This window comes from Mustelus asterias, chromosome 12 (genome assembly GCF_964213995.1).
Source record: "Mustelus asterias chromosome 12, sMusAst1.hap1.1, whole genome shotgun sequence".
NCBI classification, from domain to species: Eukaryota; Metazoa; Chordata; class Chondrichthyes; order Carcharhiniformes; family Triakidae; genus Mustelus; species Mustelus asterias.
This window is the reverse complement of record NC_135812.1, coordinates 42250649-42275524: the sequence shown is the minus strand read 5'-3', so window position 1 is coordinate 42275524 and position 24876 is coordinate 42250649. Positions and strand designations below refer to the sequence as shown.

General features: G+C 49.0%; 2 protein-coding genes across 2 annotated transcripts in view; both read left to right on the top strand.

Moving 5' to 3' along the window:
- The first annotated feature begins 212 nt into the window (after nucleotides 1-212).
- rad51d (RAD51 paralog D) lies at nucleotides 213-19366 on the top strand. Its single transcript, XM_078225091.1, has 10 exons — nucleotides 213-591; nucleotides 3823-3884; nucleotides 6138-6256; nucleotides 6796-6877; nucleotides 8898-9032; nucleotides 9260-9355; nucleotides 10569-10659; nucleotides 12156-12226; nucleotides 15992-16156; nucleotides 18249-19366. Exons 1-10 carry the CDS (start codon nucleotides 510-512, stop codon nucleotides 18348-18350), a joined length of 1005 nt encoding a protein of 334 aa, XP_078081217.1. The 5' UTR covers nucleotides 213-509; the 3' UTR covers nucleotides 18351-19366.
- Nucleotides 19367-21812: 2446 nt separating this feature from the next.
- LOC144501391 (complement factor B-like) overlaps nucleotides 21813-24876 on the top strand; it is a 101024-nt gene continuing 97960 nt past the window's right edge. Inside the window, exon 1 of the mRNA XM_078225090.1 lies at nucleotides 21813-21990. Within this exon, the coding sequence (XP_078081216.1) occupies nucleotides 21885-21990 (106 nt within the window). The 5' untranslated portion in view covers nucleotides 21813-21884. The remainder of the gene's footprint in view (nucleotides 21991-24876) is intronic.

Here is a 24876-nt window from a genome sequence, read left to right as displayed (position 1 = left end):
CAGGGGCTGGAGTGTGGTGACTAGGGGATTTTCATGGTAACTTCATTGCAGTGTTAATGTAAGCCTATATGACACTAATAAATAAACTTAAAATTTAACATACTTTAGGGTTTCTGCTCTGGTACCCAATTACAAAATATTGACAAAAGGAGAAGTAAGGGTTTTATAGAAGTGATGAGGGTGATGTTAAGGAGCAGGAAGACAGAGGGGGCGGGGTAATCAATTACTGTGGCCACAGTTAGTGCAATTTTCAATTCGAATTTATATGGTTATTTACGGTGGGAGGGTTTTTGTAAAGGCCGGATTACACGAATATTTACGGGACTGGTGCAATTTGTTGGAACCCAAACCCGATGACGTCACGAGGTTCTGGAACGTTGCGACTGTAAATTGGAACGTGTCAGTTTCTGGCGGGAAAATGTAGCGAGTGGAGGAGTTGGAATCCGGAAGGGAGGAGGAAGCGAGTGTGCCAGTGTCAGCCTTACCCTCTGCAGATCATCCCTCTCACCATGGTGTTCCTCCGGGAGGGCATCTGTCCCGGAGCCACCGCCCAGCTCATCCAGGCTTTAAAAGACCAGAACGTAGTGACAGGTAGGAACTAACCAATCCTCTGCCCCATCTATTACCCCTCTCCCCCCCCCCCCCACTCGGAGGAAGAACTTACATTTCTGCACTGCTGTCTCCAGTCTCTTTCCGGCTTGCTCTAGTGCAGTCGCTGCTTTGTTTTAAACAGGGACTGCCCGAGCACAACTTCGCCCCAGCGTGATTAACTTCCCAGGCAAGCAGAATCTCGCCTGCCTTTTTTACTTTTGCTGCAATTCAATTGGTGATGGCTGTAATTATTCCTCCCAGGATTCGCTTCCCTCCCCGCTTCCCGGATATCACTCGGTCAACAACCCGGGAGAAATAGCATGGATGTGTTACTTATTTCTCTTTAAGCACTTCAGCTCCTGTGTTAGAAAAAAACCGTTGGAGAGGCAGTTTGACTGGAGGTGAGGGTGTTTGAAAGCAGGATGTAATGGAAACCTCCAGTGATATGTCTAACCAGAGCTGACAAGCTTCCCTCTGTGGTTGATGTAGTAATATTCACCTAATGCCCCCAACCCCCCCCCCCCCCCCCTCCTTCCCTCCCTCCCTCCCACCAAACCAGCAAGTGTCCTCTGTTCCAGATACAGAATAAATGTTAGCACTGTTTACACCTGGGATTGGTTTCTAATGATGTGGAGATGCCGGCGTTGGACTGGGGTAAACACAGTAAGAAGTTTAACAACACCAGGTTAAAGTCCAACAGGTTTATTTGGTAGCAAAAGCCACACAAGCTTTCGAGGCTCTGAGCCCCTTCTTCAGGTGAGTGGGAATTCTGTTCACAAACAGAACTTATAAGACACAGACTCAATTTACATGAATAATGGTTGGAATGCGAATACTTACAACTAATCCAGTCTTTAAGAAACAAAACAATGGGAGTGGGGAGAGCATCAAGACAGGCTAAAAAGATGTGTATTGTCTCCAGACAAGACAGCCAGTGAAACTCTGCAGGTCCACGCAACTGTGGAATCGGTTGCATTCTTGGACACGCGCATCTCCATTAAGGACGGTCACCTCAGCACCTCACTGTACCGCAAGCCCACGGATAACCTCACGATGCTCCACTTCTCCAGCTTCCACCCTAAACACGTAAAAGAAGCCATCCCCTACGGACAAGCCCTCCGTATACACAGGATCTGCTCGGATGAGGAGGATCGCAACAGACACCTCCAGACGCTGAAAGATGCCCTCATAAGAACAGGATATGGCGCTAGACTCATTGATCAACAGTTCCAACGCGCCACAGCGAAAAACCGCACTGACCTCCTCAGAAGACAAACACGGGACACAGTGGACAGAGTACCCTTCGTTGTCCAGTACTTCCCCGGAGCGGAGAAGCTACGGCATCTCCTCCGGAGCCTTCAACATGTCATTGATGAAGACGAACATCTCGCCAAGGCCATCCCCACACCCCCACTTCTTGCCTTCAAACAACCGCACAACCTCAAACAGACCATTGTCCGCAGCAAACTACCCAGCCTTCAGGAGAACAGTGACCAAGACACCACACAACCCTGCCACAGCAACCTCTGCAAGACGTGCCGGATCATCGACACAGATGCCATCATCTCACGTGAGAACACCATCCACCAGGTACACGGTACATACTCTTGCAACTCGGCCAACGTTGTCTACCTGATACGCTGCAAGAAAGGATGTCCCGAGGCATGGTACATTGGGGAAACTATGCAGACGCTGCGACAACGGATGAATGAACACCGCTCGACAATCACCAGGCAAGACTGTTCTCTTCCTGTTGGGGAGCACTTCAGCGGTCACGGGCATTCGGCCTCTGATATTCGGGTAAGCGTTCTCCAAGGCGGCCTTCGCGACACACGACAGCGCAGAGTCGCGGAGCAGAAACTGATAGCCAGGTTCCGCACACACGAGGACGGCCTCAACCGGGATATTGGGTTTATGTCACACTATTTCACATAAATATTTCTGCTTTTTTCCTCCTGAGTCTTTATCATGCGATCCTAGAATCAGAATTTATGTCACACTATTTGTAACTCCCACAGTTGCGTGGACCTGCAGAGTTTCACTGGCTGTCTTGTCTGGAGACAATACACATCTTTTTAGCCTGTCTTGATGCTCTCCCCACTCCCATTGTTTTGTTTCTTAAAGACTGGATTAGTTGTAAGTATTCGCATTCCAACCATTATTCATGTAAATTGAGTCTGTGTCTTATAAGTTCTGTTTGTGAACAGAATTCCCACTCACCTGAAGAAGGGGCTCAGAGCCTCGAAAGCTTGTGTGGCTTTTGCTACCAAATAAACCTGTTGGACTTTAACCTGGTGTTGTTAAACTTCTTATTGGTTTCTAATCCAGGTGTACAGAGTCTCCCCCTCTCTGCTGGTCCCAAGGACCCTGAGAGGCCTAGATAGAGTGGACATGGGGAGGATGTTTCTATTAGTGGGAGAGACTACAACCCGAGGGCACAACCTCAGAGTGAAGGGACGCTCCTTTAAAACTGCGATGAGGAGGAATTTCTTCAGCCGGAGGGTGGCGAATCTGTGGAACTCATTGCCACAGAAGGTTGTGGAGGCCAGGTCATTGAGTGTCTTTAAGACAGAGATAGATAGGTCCTTGATCAATAAGGGGATCAAAAGTTACAGGGAGAAGACAGGAGAATGGGGGTAAGAATCATATCAGCCATGATTGACTGGTGAAGCAGTCTTGATGGGCCGAATGGCCTAATTCTGCTTCTATAGCTTATGGTCTTATGACCTGACCTGGGATGTTAAGAATCTCAATCTTAAGTGTACTGGCCTGTGAGATCACAGGACTACACCCCTCATGGTGGCACAGTGGTTAGCACTGGTGCCTCACAGCGCCAGGGACCTCTGTTCAATTCCAGCCTTGAGTGACTGTGTGGAGTCTACACGTTCTCCCCATGTCTGTATGGGTTTCTTCCGGGTGCTCCGGTTTCCTCCCACAGTCCGAAAGATGTGCTGGTTAGGTGCATTGGCCATGCTAAATTCTCCCGCCGTGTACCCAAACAGGCACCGGAGTGTGGCGACTAGGGGATTTTCACAGTAACTTCATTGCAGTGTTAATGTAAGCCTACTTGTGACACTAATAAATACATTTTAAATTACCACTCAAGTGGGCAGTGTGCTTGCTGATAGCTGACAAGAATGGTGGGTTAATGCAAGTGTTCAGACTGGGATTTTGGAGTTAAGGTTGTGGAACTGTCTAATCCAGTTTCATGCACTCTCCCATCTTTTTCAGTGGTGCATTTGGTGTCTGCAGATGTTGAAGACCTGGCACAGAAATGTTGCATTTCCTACAAGGTAATGAGGGCATTGATCCCAGTGGTAATGCCTTATGGGGAGGCGATGGCATAATGGTATTATCGCTAGACTATTAATCCAGAAACTCAGCTAATGTTCTTGGGACCTAGGTTTGAATTCCACCAGCACAGATAGTAGAATTTGAATTCAATAAGCAATATCTGGAATTAAGAATCTACTGATGACCACGAAACCATTGTCGATTGTCAGAAAAACCCATCTGGTTCTTTAGGGAAGGAAATCTGCTGTCCTTACCCAGTCTGGCCTACATGTGACTCCAGAGCCACAGCAATGTGTTGACTCTCAACTGCCCTCCAAGGGCAACTAGGGACAGGCAATAAATGCTGGCCAACCAGTGATGCCCATGTGCCACAAATGAATAAAAGAAAAGTCACTCTAAAGGCACCCTATGTAATATTCAAGATGATGTGTTTTCAGTTGCTGTCATTGTTGAGGGTTTTGGCGATTATCAGACAGAATGAATGAATGGTGCAGCCCTGTGTTGTGATGCTGCTGGTATTCAGATGCTGACCGACTTTGTTCCCTTCAAGTGATCAGGCAAAGAATTTTGGAGTTTTAAATTGGCCTTTATTTACAAGCTATAGCAAGGACAACAGCACACCAGGTGGTGATGCAGTCCAGAGCACTGGATATCCAAACCAATATACTTCCAGATTCGATTACAAGTAATTACCATATATCAACCAGAGATGTACATTTGTATAGAAGTTATCTATATCCACTCACAACTATTGATTAGGTTTACATCATGCATAATACGACACTAAGATGTGCACGTCTACTTGATCATAATATAAAATTAGTGTAAAGGCTTGAATATACTATCCGGTCCTTAACGTAACGACTTGTAGATATCAATTATCCTCCCCATGTCCAAGGCCCCTGGTGTTTGAATGTTCTTGAGCGAGGGAGGTTTGATAGATAAACCCTGTGTTCAAGTTGTAAACCGTGTTGCCTCCCTGCTGTCTGAGCAGCCTCACATTGTTTTACAATCTGTGAGGGTTCATACCTGCAGGTTTTCTGCCTGAGAACGAGCCACCCTTGGGTACTTCCCCACAGCTAGCAGTGTGTATGATTCTTCGTATGGCTACTAGCCCCCTTCACCCTGTCTCAAGCTGCCTTTGTTTCAAAAGGAATCAAAGCATCCTTGGCAAGACCAGCAATTACTCCCCACTGTTACTCACCCTGCTTTGATGTGATAGAATGGAATGGATTACCAGAGCATTTTAAAGGGCTTGTAAGAGTTACCGAATCAAAGTGGGACTGATAGGGCAGCTTCCTAAAGGATTTATTCATTCAGGGGATGTGGGCCTTGCTGACTGGGCCAACTTTTATTGCCCATCCCTAATTGCCCTTGAACTGAGCGGCCATTTCAGAGTCCGACACATTGCTGACACCAGGTAGGGATGGCAGATTTTCCTCCCTAAAGAGGCATTAGTGCACGAGGTGGGTTTTTACAACAATCGATGATGGTTTCATGGTCACCATTGAACTTTTAATTCCATATTTTTATTGAATTTAAATTTCACCCTCAGCCATGGTGCGATTCGAAGCCCAGCCTCCAGAGTATTACTCTCCGTCGCTGGATGACTAGGGCATTACTGTGGCGCTGCTGCCTCACTGCGCCAGGGACCCAGGTTCAAATCTGGCCTCGAGTCACCGTCTGTGCGGAGTTTGCACATTCTCCCCGTGTCTGTGTGGGTTTCCTCCGGGTGCTCCGGTTTCCCCTCCCAGTCCAAAGATGTACGGGTTAGGTGGATGGGCCATGCTTAATTGCCCCTAAGTATCAGAGGGACTAGAAGGGTAAATATTGGGGGGAGGGGGGTGGGGGGGAGTTTCCAGGGTCTGGGTGGGAGTGTGGTCGGCGCAGGTTCAATGGGCCGAATGGCCTCCTTCTGCACTGTAGGGATTCTATGAATCTAGTCCAATGACAATACCACTCCGCCATCGCCTCCCCTATAGGATGCCAGTGGCATGTTGTCGTGCTCCATTTTGTAATGCCCCTGTGAAGCACCTGAGGGCGTTCCATGATGTTAAAGGTGCTATTTAAATCTAAGTTGTTGTTATAGTTAGGTTTGTAACAATATCTCAGCTTATTGGTCACTTTTCCAGAAAGCAGCTTAAACTGAAAGCAGTTTCTTGAAGCTGGGAATTTGAATTTGGATGATTCAGTTTCTGGTTTTTGAGTGCTGCATCTGAATACTTGGTGCTAATGTTGGGATCTTTCCTCAGACGCTGGTCGCTGTGAGGCGTGTGCTGCTTGCCCAGTATTCTCCTTTCCCTTCCAACGGGGCTGTTCTCTACGAGGAACTTCTGGGTTCCACAGCCATCCTGTCAACAGGAAACCACAAGTAGGTACTGCCCGCTGAGTTGTGTATGTTTGACACAGGAGTGGGCCATTCTTACCCTCATGCCTGTCCTGTCTCCCACTTAGTTCATGCTGATCGGCTCGATTTACCTGCCTTTGGTCCACATCCCCTAACATCCTCGCGGAAACAAGAACTATCGATCTCAGCGGAGAAATTCTCAAGTGTCCTTCAAATTTCTTTGGGACAAGGTTCCAGACTTCCAGCCTTTCGGGGGGAAACAGTCGTCCTAATTTCACCCCTCAATCACTGAACCCCTATCCTAACACAGTGCTGGCCGGCTTTACTGGACCTGTCAGTATCATTCAACCCTTTAAATCCCAGTTTCATTCCTGGCGATTTTGCACCATTCCCATTCCTGATTCCCTCATCCTCATTCACACAAACGTAGAAGGAAATCAGGATAATGATAATTAACATACAGAGAGTCCAGGCCTGGGCTCACCGATAGGCCTGCTCTCTCTGGCCGCCTTCCACTGAATTAACAAGCTTGCGTTGTTAGAATATATCATCTCTCTCTGCAGACTGGATGCCCTGTTGGACTCGGGCCTTTACACCGGTGAGGTGACGGAGTTTGTTGGCGCGCCAGGCTGCGGGAAAACACAGGTAAGAGCCGTTCAAACTTTGACACCAATAATGCTTCAAAACCTTGCAGACTTTCCAGGTTAAAATCATAATTATCCATCAGCAATTTATTTCAGTTCTTCAATCTGCTTGATCCCTTCCCCAGAAAAGTTGCCAGGCGTTATCCCAGCAACCAGCCTATGAGAACTCGGAGCAGGCGCAGGCAATTCAGTCCCTCGAGCTGTTCCGCCATTCGACACGATCATGGCTGACCTCATCTTGGCCTCAACTCCAACCTTCCTGCCCGTTCTCCTTAAACCTTCAACCCCATCACTAATTGAAGATCTATCTATCCATCTCAAATGTGTTCAATGCCTCAGCATCCGCCGCACTCTGGGGTGGTGAATTCCACAGGTCCTCAAGCCTTTAGGAGAAGTAGTTTCTCCTCTCTCTCTTTTAAATCTTGCTACCCCTTATTCTAAAACTATGACCCCCTGTTCTAGATTGTCCCACAAGAGGAAGCATCCTCTTCACATCTACTTGTCAATCCCCTTGATCATCTTGTACACATCAATTCGATCTCCTCATTGTTCTAAATTCCAGGGAGTATGGACCTAAACTGTTCAATCTCTCTCCGTAAGACAAACCCCTCATCTCTGGAATCAATCGAGTGAACTGCCTCCAATGCAACTACGTCCCTCCAAGTAAGGGGACTAAAACTGTACACAATATTCTAAGTGCGGTTTCACTAATGCTTTGTACAGTAGCAGCAACACTTCACTATTTTTATATTCTATTCCTTTAGCAATAAATGCCAAGATTCCATTTCCTTCCTTATTACCTCCTGTACTTGCATATTGGTTTTCTGCAATTTACGTGCAAGGATACCCAGATCCCTCTGCACTGAAGCACTGCAAAGTTTTCCTCCATTTAGATAATAATTTGCCTTTGAAGTTTTCCGACCAAAATGGATGACCTCACGCTTATCCATGTTAAACTCCATCTGCCACATTTTGCCCCATTCACTTAACCTATCCGTATCCATTTGTAAATTTCTTATTTCATGATCACAGCTTACTATTTCAGTGTCATCTGCAATTTGACTATAGTACCTTCTTTCCCTGTATCCAAGTCATTAATATAGATTGTAAATAGGTGGGGCCTGAGGACTGAACCCTGTGACATCCCACTAGTTACATCTTCCCAGCCAGAAAAAGAACCATTTATCCCCATTCACTGCTTTCTGTTGATTACCCAATCCTCTATCCAAGCTAATAAATTACCCCAACCCCATGTGAACTAACCTTGTTATTAACCTTTTGTGTAACCCCTTACCAAATGCCTTCCTGAAGTCCAGATACACTACATCTACAAGATCCCCATTATCCACCTTGTTCGTTACATCTTTGAAGAACTTAAGGAAATTAGTCCAACGTGATTTTCCCTTCATAAAACCATGCTGACTCTGATGGATTGTATTTTGACTTTCTATTACATCCTTTATAATGGATTCTAACTATTTCCCAATGACGGATGTCCTACATTTTGCCTCCCTCCCTTTCTAAATAAGAGTTTGATATTAGCACTGTTCCAATCCACCAGAGCCATTCCCATCCAGGGAATTTTGGAATATTGTACCCAATGGATCCACTATCTCCACTGCCACTTCCTTTAAGACCCTAGGATGTAGGCATCAGGCCCTGTGGGCTTGTCTGCCCTCAATATGAATAGTTTGCTCCGTACTTTTTCCCTTGTGACGATAATACTTCGAATTTCTTCCCTTTTCTATAACCTCTGCATTGCCTATTGGGATGGTACTAGTGTCCCCTGCAAAAACTGAGGCAAAATATTGATTTAGTGTCTCAGCCATTTCTGCGTTCCCCACTATTAATTCCCCAGCCTCATCTTCCAAGGGACAAACATTCACTTTAGCTGCTCTCTTCTTCTTTAAATACTTGGAGAAGCTCTTGCTGTCCACTGCGTTTTGCCAGTGGGTTACTCTGGCAGTTTGGGGACAAAGGTGAATGTGCGGATTAACCTCTCTCATTCCCTCTGGTTAAAGGTGTGCCTCAGTTTAGCAGTGAACATATCGTGTGCGCTGAAGCAGAAAGTCTTGTACATCGATTCGACCGGGGGACTGACTGCCTCTCGCCTCCTGCAACTCATCCAAAAGCAGGTGGACAGCGTGGAAGGACAGGTAGGATAGGTTCAGCTCTGACTGCGTCACTCCCAGCCTTATCTCTACAGCTCCTTATCTTAAAAAATATTCATTACAGTTTTTTTTAAAAACCTCACTGCCTGCACAAAACCTCAGCAACATCCCGAGGTGTGCTTGCTGCCACACAGATTCACAGCTTTCTGTCTATTCCAGCCTCATCATTCTCTCTCCTTTCTCACATTCCCTCTTCCTCCGGCCTCTGGCAGAGTGAAGCTCTCCAGCGGATAGAGGTGCTCCGCGTGTTTGAAGTGTTCCGATTGCTGGACGCCCTGCAGGACCTCAGAATGAGCTTCACACAGCAGGTAGGGGAGAGGGAGAGCGAGAGTGCGTGGGGAGGGGGGGGAAGAGAGGGAGAGGGCTCGGGGGCTGAGTGAGGGAGAGGGCTCGGGGGGGGCTGAGGGAGGGAAAGTGCGTGGGGGGGCTGAGGGAGGGAGAGTGCGCGGAGGGGGCTGAGGGAGGGAGAGTGCGCGGAGGGGGCTGAGGGAGGGAGAGTGCGCGGAGGGGGCTGAGGGAGGGAGAGTGCGCGGAGGGGGCTGAGGGAGGGAGAGTGCGCGGAGGGGGCTGAGGGAGGGAGAGTGCGCGGGGGGGCTGAGGGAGGGAGAGGGCGTGGGGGGGGCTGAGGGAGGGAGAGGGCGTGGGGGGGCTGAGGGAGGGAGAGTGCGCGGAGGGGGCTGAGGGAGGGAGAGTGCGCGGAGGGGGCTGAGGGAGGGAGAGTGCGCGGAGGGGGCTGAGGGAGGGAGAGGGCGTGGGGGGGGCTGAGGGAGGGAGAGGGCGTGGGGGGGCTGAGGGAGGGAGAGTGCACGGAGGGGGCTGAGGGAGGGAAAGTGCGCGGGGGGGCTGAGGGAAGGAGAGGGCGCGGGAGAGGCTGAGGGAGGGAGAGGGCGTGGGGGGGCTGAGGGAGGGAGAGGGCGTGGGGGGGCTGAGGGAGGGAGAGGGCGTGGGGGGGCTGAGGGAGGGAGAGGGCGTGGGGGGGCTGAGGGAGGGAGAGGGCGTGGGGGGGCTGAGGGAGGGAGAGGGCGTGGGGGGGCTGAGGGAGGGAGAGGGCGTGGGGGGGCCTGAGGGAGGGAGAGGGCGTGGGGGGGCCTGAGGGAGGGAGAGGGCGTGGGGGGGGCCTGAGGGAGGGAGAGGGCGCAGGGGGGCTGAGGGTGGGAGCGTGGGGACGAGTGGGGGCGGGGGGAGGGAGTGGGGGCGGGGGGAGGGAGTGGGGGCGGGGGGAGGGAGAGGTGGCGGGGGAAGGCGGAGGGAGAGGGGGCGGGGGGAGGGAGAGGGGGCGGGGGGAGGGAGAGGGGGCGGGGGGAGGGAGTGGAGGGGGAGCGCAGGGAGGGAGGGGAGGCGGAGTGAGGGAGAGGCCGGGGGCAGGGAGGGGGCGCATGCGGGAAAAGGGCGAGGGAGTGGGAGTGCGGGGAGGGAGAGGGGGCGGAGGGAGGGGGCGCGTGCGGGAAGGGGGTGAGGGAGCGGGAGAGTGCAGGGGCGCGGGGCTGAATTTCCTGCTGAATGCTTTTCCTGTCTCCACAGGTGACAGGTGCTCGTGCCTCTGTAAAAGCCGTGGTGATCGATTCCGTCACTGCTGTGCTCTCCTCCATCCTGGGCGGACAGCTGCTGGAAGGTGAGAATGGGTTTGAAAAGCTCCGTTCAGACGGGCTGGCTCTATCCGGCTGCCCTGGGGTGAAAGGTGGCGATTGAGGAGACACTGACCAGGTTGTGGGTCTGTGCCCGCAGGAAGCGCACACTCTCAGCTCTGCCACTAGAGGGCAGGGTGCACAGAGAGGTCAAACCCCTGGGGTGGGATTTTCCGGCTTCGCTCGTCTCAAAACCGGAAAATCCTGCCCGGGGTCAACAGATCTTTGAATGTTCCGTGTCCCGCCCGCTACGATTCCTGTGGCAGGCAGGATGGGAAAATTCTGCCCCTGGTGTACCAGGAGAGGAGAGCCAGGGACACAGTGTTTTTTCACGTACTGAAGATTAAGGGGTGATCTAATTGAGATGTTTAAACTGATTAATATAATTAATAAGGTAGCGAGAGAGAGCAATTATTTTCCCTGGTCGGGGAGCCCAGAAGGAAGTGACATAACCTTAAAATTCGAGCCGGTTTGGCGGGACGTAAGGAAGCATTTGTCCACAAAGAGTGAAACTCTGGAACTTTCTGCCAAAAAGCTGCTGACCTCGGTTAATGGAAACTCTCAGAACTGAGATTGAGAAGGTTCCTGTTAGTTGGGAGCATTGAGAATATGGAACGGAGGCAGATAACTAGCATGAAGATACAAAGTGGCCTGGATGCAATTGATTGTTGAAAGGCTGAGGGGCCTGATCTTGTTGCCTGGTGTGTCGGGACTACGTCAAAGAGCAGCCTCTTCCGATCGGGATGGCGAGCAGCACCCAAGGGTGCAGCGTCAGGAAGCTATGGCAGCACCTTCAGCTCTCAGGAGCTGACTGAGGCAGCGAGAGCGTGGGCTCATTGTCTCCCCCTGATCTAGGGGTCATAGTTTGAGGATAAGCGGTAAACCTTTTTAGAACTGAGAGGAGGAGAAATTTCTTCACCCAGAGGATGGTGAATGTGTGGAATTCACTTCCACCGAATGTAGTTGAGGCCAAAACACAAAATTAAATCTAGCTCTACGGGCCGAAGGGATATGAGGGGAGGGCAGGATCAGGATATTGAATTTGATGACCATGAGGAATGGCGGAGCAAGCTTGAAGGGCTGAATGGCCTACGCCTGCTGCTAGTTTCCCAGAGATAAACCCCCGTACTGTGAACGGGGAGAGTTCCTCAGCCCCTGCAGTGCTGCCTTTGACTCCCAAGACTGAGGCCAGAGTTCAGCGCAATTCAACTCCTTGATCGCTGTGTGTTTGTGTAATAAGTCCTCGGAGGTGCAAGTCCCTTCACCAAAATTCCTTTATTTACAAGATCCAACAGCGCCGTACAGAGTGCCCGCAGTGTGCAGTCCACATCCGGAGTGTCAGAGGAACTGACACTCATGTTTATAGGGCATGGGGCTCCCTGATTGGACCATCAATTTGGCCCTTAATCAGGGAGTTCATATTCAAGCAGACCAACCTCAATCGCCTGATTAGAATCGTTACAGTTTGAATTTATTGTTTTAGGGATGTCTCTCATGATGCAGCTTGCGAGGGAACTGAAGACTCTGGCCAGAGAGCTGGGTGTGGCTGTTGTGGTAAGTACTGAAAGCTCACTTTGACCTGCTTACTTCAAAATAAACGGGTGGGCGGGACTTGGGGCTAAGAGTGAAAAGCATCATCCCAAATTTTGACTGTTGCGATGCAAAGAGGAATCACGAGAATCGGACTCAATATGGAGGAACTTCCTTCACTGGAGAAATGGGATTGTTCTCCTTTGAGTCGAGAAAGTTACAAGGAGATAAAATCGAGCTGACCAAAATGATGGAGGGTTTTGATCGACCAAATAAGGAGAAACAGGCAGATGGGGAACACAGATTTGGAAAAACTGACAAAAGAAGTGGAGGGAATTTGAGAATTTATTTGATGGCATGAGTTCTATTCCGGAATGTCGGAAAAGCAATGGAAGCAGATTTAATAGTAATTTTCAAATTGAATCAATACCTGAAAAAGAAAGCCTGCGGTGCTCTGGGGGTGGGCACAGTAAGAAGTCTCACACCACCAGATTAAAGTCCAACAGGTTTATTTGGAATCACGGGCTTTCGAAGCACTGCTCCTTCATCAGGTGAGTGGAGAGTTGGGTTCACAAACACGGCATATATAGACACAGACTCAATTGCAAGATAATGGTTGGAATGTGAGTTTTTACAGGTACAGACAATGCGAGTGGAGGGAGGGGTAATCACAGGTTAAAGAGGCGTGAATTGTCTCAAGCCAGGACAGTTAGTAGGAATTTGCAAGCCCAGGTCAAATGGTGGGGGTTACAGATAGTGTGACATGAACCCAAGATTCCAGTTGAAGCCATCCTCATGTGTGCGGAACTTGGCTATCAGTTTCTGCTCAGCGACTCTGCGCTGTCGTGTGTCGTGAAGGCCACCTTGGAGAACGCTTACCCGAAGATCAGAGGCTGAATGCCCCTGACTGCTGAAGTGCTCCCCCACAGGAAGGGAACACTCCTGCCTGGTGATTGTCGAGCGGTGTTCATTCATCCGTTGTCGTAGCGTCTGCATGGTTTCCCCAATGTACCATGCCTCGGGACATCCTTTCCTGCAGCGTATCAGGTAGACAACGTTGGCCGAGTTGCAAGTGTATGTACCGTGTTCCTGGTGGATGGTGTTCTCACGTGAGATGATGGCATCTGTGTCGATGATCCGGCACATCTTGCAGAGGTTGCTGTGGCAGGGTTGTGTGGTGTCTTGGTCACTGTTCTCCTGAAGGCTGGGTAGTTTGTTGCGTATAATGGTCTGTTTGAGGTTGCACAGTTGTTTGAAGGCAAGTAATGGTGGTGTGGGGATGGCCTTGGCGAGATGTTTGTCTTCATTGATGACATGTTAAAGGCTCCGAAGAAGATGTTGTAGCTTCAAACAACCACGCAACCTCAAACAGACCATTGTCCGCAGCAAACTACCCAGCTTTCAGGAGAACAGTGACCACGACACCACACAACCCTGCCACAGCAACCTCTGCAAGACGTGCCGGATCATCGACATGGATGCCATCATCTCATGTGAGAACACCATCCACCAGATACATGGTACATACTCCTGCAACTCGGCCAACGTTGTCTACCTGATACGCTGCAGGAAAGGATGTCCCGAAGCATGGTACATCGGTGAGACCATGCAGACGCTATGACAACAGATGAACGGACACGAGTAACAGAGCGCAACAATCACCAGGCAAGAGTGTTCCCTGTCTGTTGGGGAACACTTAGGCAATCAAGGGCATCAGCCTCCGATCTTCGGGTAAGCGTTCTCCAAGGCGGCCTTCACGACACACAAGACAGAATCGTTAAACAGAAACTGACAGCCAGGTTCCGCACACATGAGGATGGCTTCAACCAGGATCTTGGGTTCATGTCACACTATCTGTAACCCCCACCATTTGGCCTGGGCTTGCAAATTCCTACTAACTGTCCTGGCTGGAGACAATTCACGCCTCTTTAACCTGTGATTACCCCTCCCTCCACTCGCACTGTCTGTACCTGTAAAGACCCGCATTCCAACCATTATCTTACAATTGTGTCTTTGTCTAGATATGCCGTGTTTGTGAAACCTACCTCTCCACTCATCAGATGAAGGAGCAGCACTCCGAAAGCTTGTGCTACCAAATAAACTTTAGCCTGGTGTCATGAGACCTCTTACTGTGCCCACCCCAATCCAACGCCAGCATCTCCACATCATGGGGGAGGGGAGTGAAATGAATTGAATCTTTCAAAGAGCTAGCACTGGTACAATGGGCTGAATGGCCACCTTTTGTGTTATATTAGCACAGCATCCAGTTTTGAATGGGCAGGTTTCTCCAATGAAATATTCGGATGACTAAAGCCACCGTTCGGAATTTTCCGGCCTTTCCTATCAAGCGGAGGGAATCCTCTGGTCCCGTCATTGGCGGCTCCCGGCGGAGGGTACAAGCCATGGGAAGAGCCGTTGACATCAGGATCAGAATATTCCCTCCACCAGCCAACTATTCCCTGGATACTGACTCCATCCCTCTCCCTAACCACTGCCTGGAATGAAACCAGCCCATTCACAGCTTTGGTGATAGATTTGACCCTGAGATGAACATTGACCATATATCCTGCATCATTACTCAGACCCTATATTTCCACCTCAGTAACACCACCGCCGTCTCGGCTGCTGAAGCCCTCATTCGTGCCTCCAGACTTGACCATTACAAATTTCTCCTGAGCACATATCCACATTCTACTCTCTCTTTTTTAAAAAAAGGCCACCCCAAAACTCTGTTACTCGTGTCTTGACTTGCTGCAAGCTCCGCGCCCCCCTCACCCTGTGTGCTCACTGACTGAGTCAGGCTCCTGTTCAAGCAACATCCTGATTTTAAAATTCTCATCTGCGTTTTCAAAACCCTCCGTGACCTCGCCTCTCATCTCAGTAACCTCCTCCAGCTGCACAACCCTCCCAGACATCTGCATTTATCTATATCTGGCCTTGTGAGCATCCCTGATTCTAATCGCTCCACCATTAGTGGCTGTGTCTTCAGTTGCCAAGGCCCCAGGCTCTGGAATCTGCTCTCTCCACCTCTCTCCAGGCAGCACGGTGGCACAGTGGTTAGCACTGCTGCCTCACAGCGCCAGGGACCCGGGTTCAATTCCGGCCTCAGGTCACTGTCTGTGTCGAGTCTGCATGTTCTCCCTGTGTCTGCTTGGGTTCCCTCCGGGTGCTCTGGTTTCCTCCCACAGTCTGAAAGACGTGCTGGTTAGGTGCATTGGCCATGCTAAATTCTCCCTCAGTGTACCCGAACAGGCACTGGAGTGTGGCAACTAGGGAATTTTCACAGTAACTTCATTGCAGTGTTAATGTAAGCCCACTTGTGACACTAATAAATAAACTTTAACTCTCTCTCCTCCTTTGAGTCTCTCCTTAAAACGTACCTCTTTGACCTGGCTTTTGATCTTCTGACCTAACAGCTCTTTATTAGCTCAGTGTCACACTTTGTTTTATATTACTCCTGGGAAATCCATTGGGACATTTTTTTACATTGAAGGCGCTATATAAATATAGTTGTTGTTTTGTTCCTTTGTGCATTTGTTGAGATTTCCTCCTTGCCTGAAGGCAGAATGTTTGTGCTGGGTTGCAGTTTGATGAAGTAAAAATCACTTTTACTTGCGTGCTGCCTTTCCTGATCTGGAGAGACAGTGTTTGCCAACTTGGAGTGTGGCTACTATTGTAGGATATGTGGCAGCCAGTTTTCACACAGCAAGCTCCCATAACAGCAGGGCGATGTTGACCAGTTCCACTCATTTCATTGACTTATTAACATTGACTGTTCTCACCTGCCAGGTGACAAATTGTGTGGTCCAGGATCGTGGCGGGGGGGTGAAGCCAGCTCTGGGACGCTCGTGGAGTTACGTTCCCAATGTCCGCGTCCTCCTCCAACGCAGGACAGACGGAGCAGCTCCGCACTCCATCAGGCGCACTGCAACTATCCTGAAATCATCTCGGCAGGTACGTGGGCAGTGCCTGCTGTGTGGAAAGGCAAAAGTGCACAGGGTGGGCACCCAACCTTCTCCAGCTCTAGACCAGCAAGATTGGCCCACAAGACATAGATACTGTCCTCTCTCCTCTCTCTCTCTCTCTCTCTTCACACCCCCTGCCCCACCCTGAGGACCTGTCTGTAACTTGTTTTGTTTTTTATTCATTCAACGGATGTGGTGTGTCACTGGCTAGACCAGCATTCATTGCCCATCCCTAGTTGCCCTTGAGAAGGTGGTGGTGAGCTGCCTCCTTGAACTGCTGCAGTCTCTGAGGTGTAGGTACATAGAGAGTGCTGTTAGGGAGGGAGTTCCAGGATTTTGACCCAGCGACGGTGAAGGAATGGCGATATATTTCCGAGTCAGCGCGGTGAGTGTCTTGCAGGGGAACCTCCAGGTGGTGGTGCTCCCTGGTATCTGCTGCCTTTATTCTTCTAGATAGTAGTAGGCATGGGTTCGGAAGGTGCTGCCTAAGGAATCTTGGTGAGTTCCTGCAGTGCATCTTGTAGATGGTCCACTAGTGCCACTGTTCATTGGTGGTGGAGAGATTGAATGTTTGTGGAAGGGGTAACAATCAAGCAAGCTGCTTTGTCCTGGGTGGTGTTGAGCTTCCTGAGTGTTGTTGGAGCTGCACTCAACCAGACAAGAGGAGAATATTCCATCACACTCCTGACTTGTGCCTTGTAGATGGTGGACAGGCTTTGGGGAGTCAGGAGGTGAGTTACTCACCACGGTATTCCCAGCCTCTGACCTGCTCTGGTAGCCATGATGTGGAGATGCCGGCGTTGGACTGGGGTAAACACAGTAAGAAGTTTAACAACACCAGGTTAAAGTCCAACAGGTTTATTTGGTAGCAAAAGCCACACAAGCTTTCGGAGCTCCAAGCCCCTTCTTCAGGTGAGTCAAGAAGGGGCTAAGAGCTCCGAAAGCTTGTGTGGCTTTTGCTACCAAATAAACCTGTTGGACTTTAACCTGGTGTTGTTAAACTTCTTGCTCTGGTAGCCACAGTGTTTATATGGCTGGGTCCAGTTCAGTTTCTGGTCAGTGGTAACCCCAGGATGTTGATATTGGAGATTCAGCAATGGTAATGCCATTGAATGTCATGGGGTGATGGTTAGATTCTCTCTTGTTGGAGATGGCCGTTGCTTGTCACAAATTTTACTTGTCACTTGTTAGCCCAAGTCTGAATGTTGTCCCGGTCTCGCTGCATTTGGATATGGGCTGCTTCAATATCTGCGAATGGTGTTGAACATTGTGCAAGATGATTGGACCTCCTCTCCCAAGGCGCAGACTGTAATTTGTTCTCTGAACTCTGTGGCATAAGAACATAAGAAATAGGAGCAGGAGTAGGCTATCTAGCCCCTCGAGCCTGCCCCGCCATTCAATAAGATCATGGCTGATCTGAAGTGGATCAGTTCCACTTACTCGCCTGATCCCTATAACCCCTAATTCCCTTACCGATCAGGAATCTATCTATCCGTGACTTAAACATATTCAACGAGGTAGCCTCCATCACTTCACTGGGCAGAGAATTCCAGAGATTCACCACCCTCTGAGAGAAGAAGTTCCTCCTCAACTCTGTCCTAAACTGACTCCCCTTTATTTTGAGGCTGTGCCCTCTAGTTCTGGCATGGCGGCACAGTGGTTAGCACTGCTGCCTCACAGCGTCAGGGACCTGGTTCTGATTCCCAGCGTGGGTCACTGTCTGTGCAGAGTCTGCACGTTCTCCCCGTGTCTGCATGGGTTTCCTCCGGGTGCTCCGGTTTCCTCCCACAGTCTGAGAGACATGCTGGTTAGGTGCATTGGCCATGCTAAATTCTCCCTCTGTGTACCCGAACAGGCGCCGGAGTGCGGCGACTAGGGGATTTTCACAGTACCTTCATTGCAGTGTTAATGTAAGCCTACTTGTGACATTAATAAATAAAGTTTAAACTGCTCCATGTGTGAACCTAGTTGTGTCCGCTCTCTCTGATCGACTGTCAATCCCCTTCTCTCCCCCTCCAGCTCCATTCCGGATCCCTGCCCCTTTTGAACTCTAACCTTGTGTGTTTTCTTTTTGCCTTCAGCCTACCAGAAAAAGCGCAGAGTTTGACATCACTTCCTGTGGAACACTGAGCAACCAAACTGCTTCCCCCCAGTGCTCAGCTGGTGACCATGGCAACACGTAATAAAGCCCGGCTGAACCTTCTGTAAATGAAGAGTGTGTGAAGAAAGGTTTGATGAAGATGGGGCCATGACCATCCCTCACCTTGTGCAGACTGGGAGGAGTTGAATAGCTGCCAGTTGACATTGTCTCATTCCCTGTCGTTGTGTTGTGGTTAATGTCAGCCGCTCTCCAGGCTGTGGACAACTGGCCTGTGGAGAGGTAGCATTGAGATGTTGGAGATCGCGAGATCCCAGGTCGTGGCATCATCGTGCATCCAGGTGTCTGACAGTGACAGATGGTACATTTAGATTTTACCATAATAAATGTTTTCAGGACATTTATGAACCCACACACTGTGTCCATGGTGTTGCCATAGGGGATTGTTGGGTGGTCTGATCCTGACACATTATTGGATGATCGAAATGATTTTGATGGAATGTGCTGTTGATGTGCAGTGTCCTTTAGCTACAGCTGAGCACTCAATCTTTCCCTCCTTGGGAATGGGTGGCCCCGAATACTGAACAGAATGGCGCCAGAAAATATGATCGTGATTCAAGAACAATAATGATTGCAAGTGTTAGATCAGACACTGTGAGTTTCACAGTGTTTAGCTCTGGTTCCCTGCAGTGCCAGGGACTCTGGTTCGATTCCTGGCTCGGGTCACTGTCTGTGTGGAGTTTGCACATTCTCCCCGTGTCTGCGTGGGTTTCCTCCGGGTGCTCCGGTTTCCTCCCACAGTCCAAAGATGTGCAGGTTAGGTGGATTGGCTGTGCTAAATGCACGAGGTTACAGAGTTGGTGTAGAGGGGAGGGCCTGGGTAAGATGCTCTGTTGGAGAGTCGATGCAGACTCAACAGGCCGAATAACCTCTTCTGCACTGTCGGGATTCTATGCTAATCTACAATATATTCTATTCAGGTGAGCATGTTCCTACAAGGTTGGATTGCTACACAGTGATTGCGATATCATCCTCTTTGCAGTGTCTGCCTGCTGCTTCTGTATAATTGAAGTGTAAATAAATGTGATTTAGTTATGTTAGCCTGTGTAGTTGGTTACTGAATGTGTTTTCCAAGTTGGAATTGAAAGGAACCCCAACACAAATCCCAGTGCTTGGAGAGCTGCGCACTGGGTAATTCTTAGATATCAGCTGAGGCACTGGAGACGAACATTCTCCATCCAACTGCCAGAAGGTCTAACAGTGGCTCGAGCTCCAAACACACACAGCAATCTCAGTGTGTGATTCCTGCAATAGCCACTAGATGGAGTCCGTAATCATAAAAGCAAATTACTGCGGATGCTGGAATCTGAAACCGAGAGAAAATCTCAGTCGGTCTGGCAGCATCTGTGGGCAGAGAAAAGAGCTGACGTTTCGAATCCAGACGACCCTTTGTCAAAGCTGGGGTCGTCTGGACTCGAATAAAATAAAATGCCTGACAATTAAAGTTTAATAAAATGCTGTTTCATGCACAGGATAGGAAGAGAACATTTTGTGTATGTGGTGATGTGAAAAATTCACTTCTGGTGGTGAGGGCCTGCGATTCACTTTCGCTGGGAATCTCACTGGGGTTGTGTCCAGACTGCATGGGGAGGAAACTACACTCCAGTCCCCTCCTGATGAGGCTTGGTCTGAGATTCCGCTGGGTAGATGAGCTCTTTCTGGCTGTGTGCTTCGAGGCCAAGGCATTTACTCAATCTTCTCGGTGATCTAGGCAGCTCCGTGCATACTTTGCTCATTAACCCCATCCCCAAATCCTCCCTCCTTGATCGATGCTTCTGTAATATTGGAGCCAATGTCAGTGAGGTGTTTCCTGGAACGCTGACGATACATTGTCTGTTTCGAGTATTCCTGTAACTAGACTGACCCATTACTGTCAATGCTGGAGAGTATTTCACAACCTATCTCCTGTAAACACTGATTCTGTGCTTGAACACAGCATTCAATTAATCATTGGTCCCACCCGCCCACCTCAAATCCCCCTCCGGGTCCGTCAGCAAGCTATGGACCAGCATTTAGTCAGAAACTGACTTCTTACCTTCTCACTGCAGTGAACACAATTTAAAATGCGTCACATACAGAGCAGGTATGTTGCAGCCAAGTGGCAGCAGTGGCCAAGTAGTAACGCGCTCCCCTCTGAAGCAGAAGGTTCCAGAAAAGTGAGCACGAAATCTAGACAGACGCTCCCATTGCAATACTGAGGGAGTGCTGCACTGCCGGCGGTGTTGTCTGTCAGATTTAACTGTTGTCCCCACCTTGGATAGAGACAGTTTCCTATCTGAAAGAAGAGGAAGAGAGTTCTCCAACGCTAACCCCTCAACAGAAATCACTGAAACGGGTGGTCTAGTTATGAACTCATCTCTGTGGGAGCTGTTAGTGAGTGAATTGGCTTCATGAATATGTCAAGATTTGAAACTGGTTCCCATCTGAGCCTGGAGCATAGGAAATCCAGATATAGGGAGCATTGCCTTTGTCCCACCAATATCTATGACTGATGGAGCCAGTGCAGCAGAGTTCCCCACAAGACAATTCTAGCATGAGCGGATTTTCAGCTTCTCATAGAATCCCTATAGGGCAGAAGGAGGCCATTCAGCCCATTGAGTCTGCACCAACAGCAATCCCACCCAAACCCCATTCCTGTAACCTCCCCCCCCCCCCCCCCCCCCCCCCCCCCCCCTCATATTTACCCTACTATTCCCCCTGACACTAAGGGGCAATTTACCACAGCCAATCCACCTAACCCGCACATTTTTGGAGCGTGGGAGGAAACCACGCAGACACGGGGAGAACGTGCAGACTCCACACACAGAGTGACCCAAGGCCGGAATTGAATCCGGGTCCTTGGCGCTGTGACCCGCCTAACCACAGTGCCACCGTGCTGCCCATACCACCTACCTTATTGCCCATACCTTTTCTGGAACCTTGCCGCCTTCTACACCACAGCACTGCCAAAAGTACTCCAGAACAGTTTCTGGGTCAGAAACTACACTTTAGACCTCCCAAGGACCCCATTTCCCACCCAACCGTACAGCACCTTTTTAACCAGGTGCCTGAACCTTGTAGCCTCTCATGCTTTTCTTCAGGCAACAGCCAGGAGATATACGAGTGGTGTCCCGGCCCCCCCCCCCCCCCCCCCCCCCCCCACATCCACCACCGCTGCTCCCTGCACGGATACTAGCTTTCTTCCTTCCCGTCGGAAGAATGCCCCTTAGCAACTAACACAGTTATTCAGAAAGTCCTCCCTCTGTCAGGAGCCACTTGCGCTGGAGGGTTCTCAGCTTGTTGTGTCCAGAATAAAGAAAGGTGTTTTGTCAAACGTGTATTATTTGGTATTGGGAGAATACCAGAAATCGCATCTCCAGGCCCGGTGTCCCCTCTCACCGTGTGGACTGATTAATGGTTAGTTAGAGTCTCAACAACAAAACAAACAGCAAATTAAACATTGCAGAAAACGGTTGGCATTGGATCAGAAACCTCAAGTCCAGCTTATCCTGACTGTAATCATTAACTAGCGGCTGTACACAGCGGGTCAGACTCTGAATTCAGATTTTCAACTCTACTGATGGCTCTACAATTAAGCAAAGTTTTTCCTTTCGCCAGACTGCATGGACTGGTGATGGGATTCATGATGTTGCTAACTATCGGCGTCTTGCCTGCTGTAATATGTGGTATGGTGCTTCCTAAATGATAGGTTTATATTCAGTTTTTACTTAACTAATTGGTGCGGTTGGACATTTATTTGTTTTCTTGCAAGATTTGCATGTGATCCCATGGGGATGCTAGCTTTTGATTTTATTATTGTCACAAGTATTGGGATACAGTGAAAAGTATTGTTTTTGCGTGTGATACAAAGCATACTGTTCACAGAGTACATAGGGGAGATGGAAAGGAGAGGATGCAGAATGTAGCGTTACAGTCATAGCTAGGGTGGAGAGACAGATCAGCTTAATATAAGGTAGGTCCATTCAAAAGTCTGATGGCAGCAGGGAAGAAGCTGTTCTTGAGTCTAACGTCTGTAGTGGGTAAGTTGTTAGAAAGTATTCTGAGAGATGGGATCTACAGGCATTTAGAGAGGCAAGGACTGATTAGGGACAGTCAGCATGGCTTTGTGAGTGGAAAATCATGTCCCATGAATTTGATTGAGTTTTTTGAAGGGGTAACCAAGAAGTTAGATGAGGGAAGTGCAGTTGGTGTTGTCTACATGGACTTTAGCAAGGCCTTTGAGAAGGTACCGCAAAGTAGGTTGTTCCATAAGGTTAAATCTCACGGTATCCAGGGTGAGGTAGCCAATTGGATACAAAATTGGCTTGACAACATAAAACAGAGGGTGGTTGTAGAGGGTTGTTTATCAAACCGGAGACCAGCAGTGTGCCTCAGGGATCAGTGCTGGGTCCACTGCTATTTGTCATTTATATTAATGATTTGGATGAGAATATAGGAGGCATGGTTAGTATGTTTGCAAATGACACCAAGATTGGTGGCATGGTGGATAGTGAAGAAAGTTATCTCCGATTGCAACGGGATCTTGATCAATTGGGCCAGTGGGCTGATGAATGGCAGGTGGAGTTTAATTTAGATAAATGCGAGGTGATGCATTTTGGTAGGTCAAACCAGGGCAGGACTTACTCAGTTAATGGTAGGGCATTACAGAACAAAGAGATCTGGAGGTACAGGTTCATAGCTCCTTGAAAGTGGAGTCGCAGGTGGACAGGGTGGTGAAGAAAGCATTCGGCATGCTTGGTTTCATTGGTCAGAACATCGAATACAGAAGTTGGGACATCTTGTTGAAGTTGTAGAAGACATTAGTAAGGTCACACTTGGAATACTGTGTACAGTTCTAGTCACCCTATTATAGAAAGATTATTATTAAACTAGAAAGACTGCAGAAAAGGTTTACTAGGATGCTACCAGGACTTGATGGTTTGAGTTATGAGGAGAGGCTGGATAAACTGGGACTTTTTTCTCTGGAGTGTAGGAGACTTAGGGGTGATCTTTATAGAGGTTTATAAAATAATGAGAGGCATAGATCAGCTAGATAGTCAACATTTTTTCCCAAAGGTAGGCAGTCTAAAACTAGAGGGCATAGGTTTAAGGTGAGAGAGGAGAGATGCAAAAGGATCCAGAGGGGGCAATTTTTTCAGAGGGTGGTGAGTGTCTGGAATAAGCTGCCAGAGGCAGTAGTGGAGGCGGGTACAATTTTGTCTTTTAAAAAGCATTTAGACAGTTACATGAGTAAGATGGGTATCGAGCGCTATAGGCCAAATGCAGGCAATTGGGATGAGCTTAGTGGTAAAAACTGGTGGCATGGACAAGTTGGGCCGAAGGGCCTGTTTCCATGCTCTATGACTCTGAGTCGGTTGGTACGTGACCTCAGACTTTTGTATCTTTTTCCCGACTGAAGAAGGTGGAAGAGAGTATGTCCCTGTGTGTGGGGTCCTTGATTTTGCTGGCTGCTTTTCCGAGGCAGTGGGAAGTGTAGATAATGTCAGTGGATGGGAGGCTGGTTTGCTTGATGGACTGGGCTACGTTCATGACCATTTGTAGTTTCTTGCGGTCTTGGGCAGTATCTACTGGGATAGCAATGTTATACTGTTCAGGATTAGGATCTCCTATTGTGATTGGAACAGAACAGCTGGCCAGAGGTTGAGAGGGGGTTATCTAGCCTTCTGAGGGTGATCAAGGGCTGAATCATTATTCTTTTGGTCTATGCTGTAAGCAGGGTCTGTGAGGCAACACTCTGGCTCAAAGATGCCACACCTCATGATGAAAATTCAGAACCAAATTAACTCCTTAGCAGAATGTATAAAATGAAATGTGAGTAAGATCTGAGTAAGATGGGGGCCACAGTAAGAAGTTTAACAACACCTGGTTAAAGTCCAACAGGTTTATTTGGTGGCAAAAGCCACAAACTTTCGGAGCCTTAAGCCCCTTACAGAATTCTGTAAATTGAGTTTGTCTTTATATGCCCTGTTTGTGAACAGAATTCCCACTCACCTGAAGAAGGGGCTTAAGGCCAACGCCGGGGGGGGCAGCAGGGCCCTGCCAGTTAATGCCAACCAGCACTCGTGGAATGGGTGGACTGTCACCAGGGATAATGATTCCTCCAAATCAGCTCTGGATAACACTGCAAGGCCCCACTGTAATAGAGAGACTGATTCTGACTGGGGAAGTGGCAGTGTGGACACAGAGCTCTATATGATTTTAGCCAGTTGAATTCCAAACCTTTGCAAACCAAATCTCTGGTCTACAATCCTACAGTGAGCTGGTGGGATCGGATTAGGTGTGGCATATTCCAGTGCAGGGAGGGATGTTGGGCATGTGTGTGTGTGGGGGGTGGGGAATGGATTTACAGCATTCTGCTGTAAAGTCCCACCATTCGCCGGAGTTGCGTTCTTGGAAAACCCCACAAACGGCAAATTCACAAAGAGCGGACATATTTTAAAATGGGAGTCAATTAGACAAGTTCCAACCGTCCCAAATTCTGATACCTGCAGAGGATAAAAGAGAATGAAAAATGACCAGCTGGAGTTGTCCAGCCCTCATGCCAGCAGGAT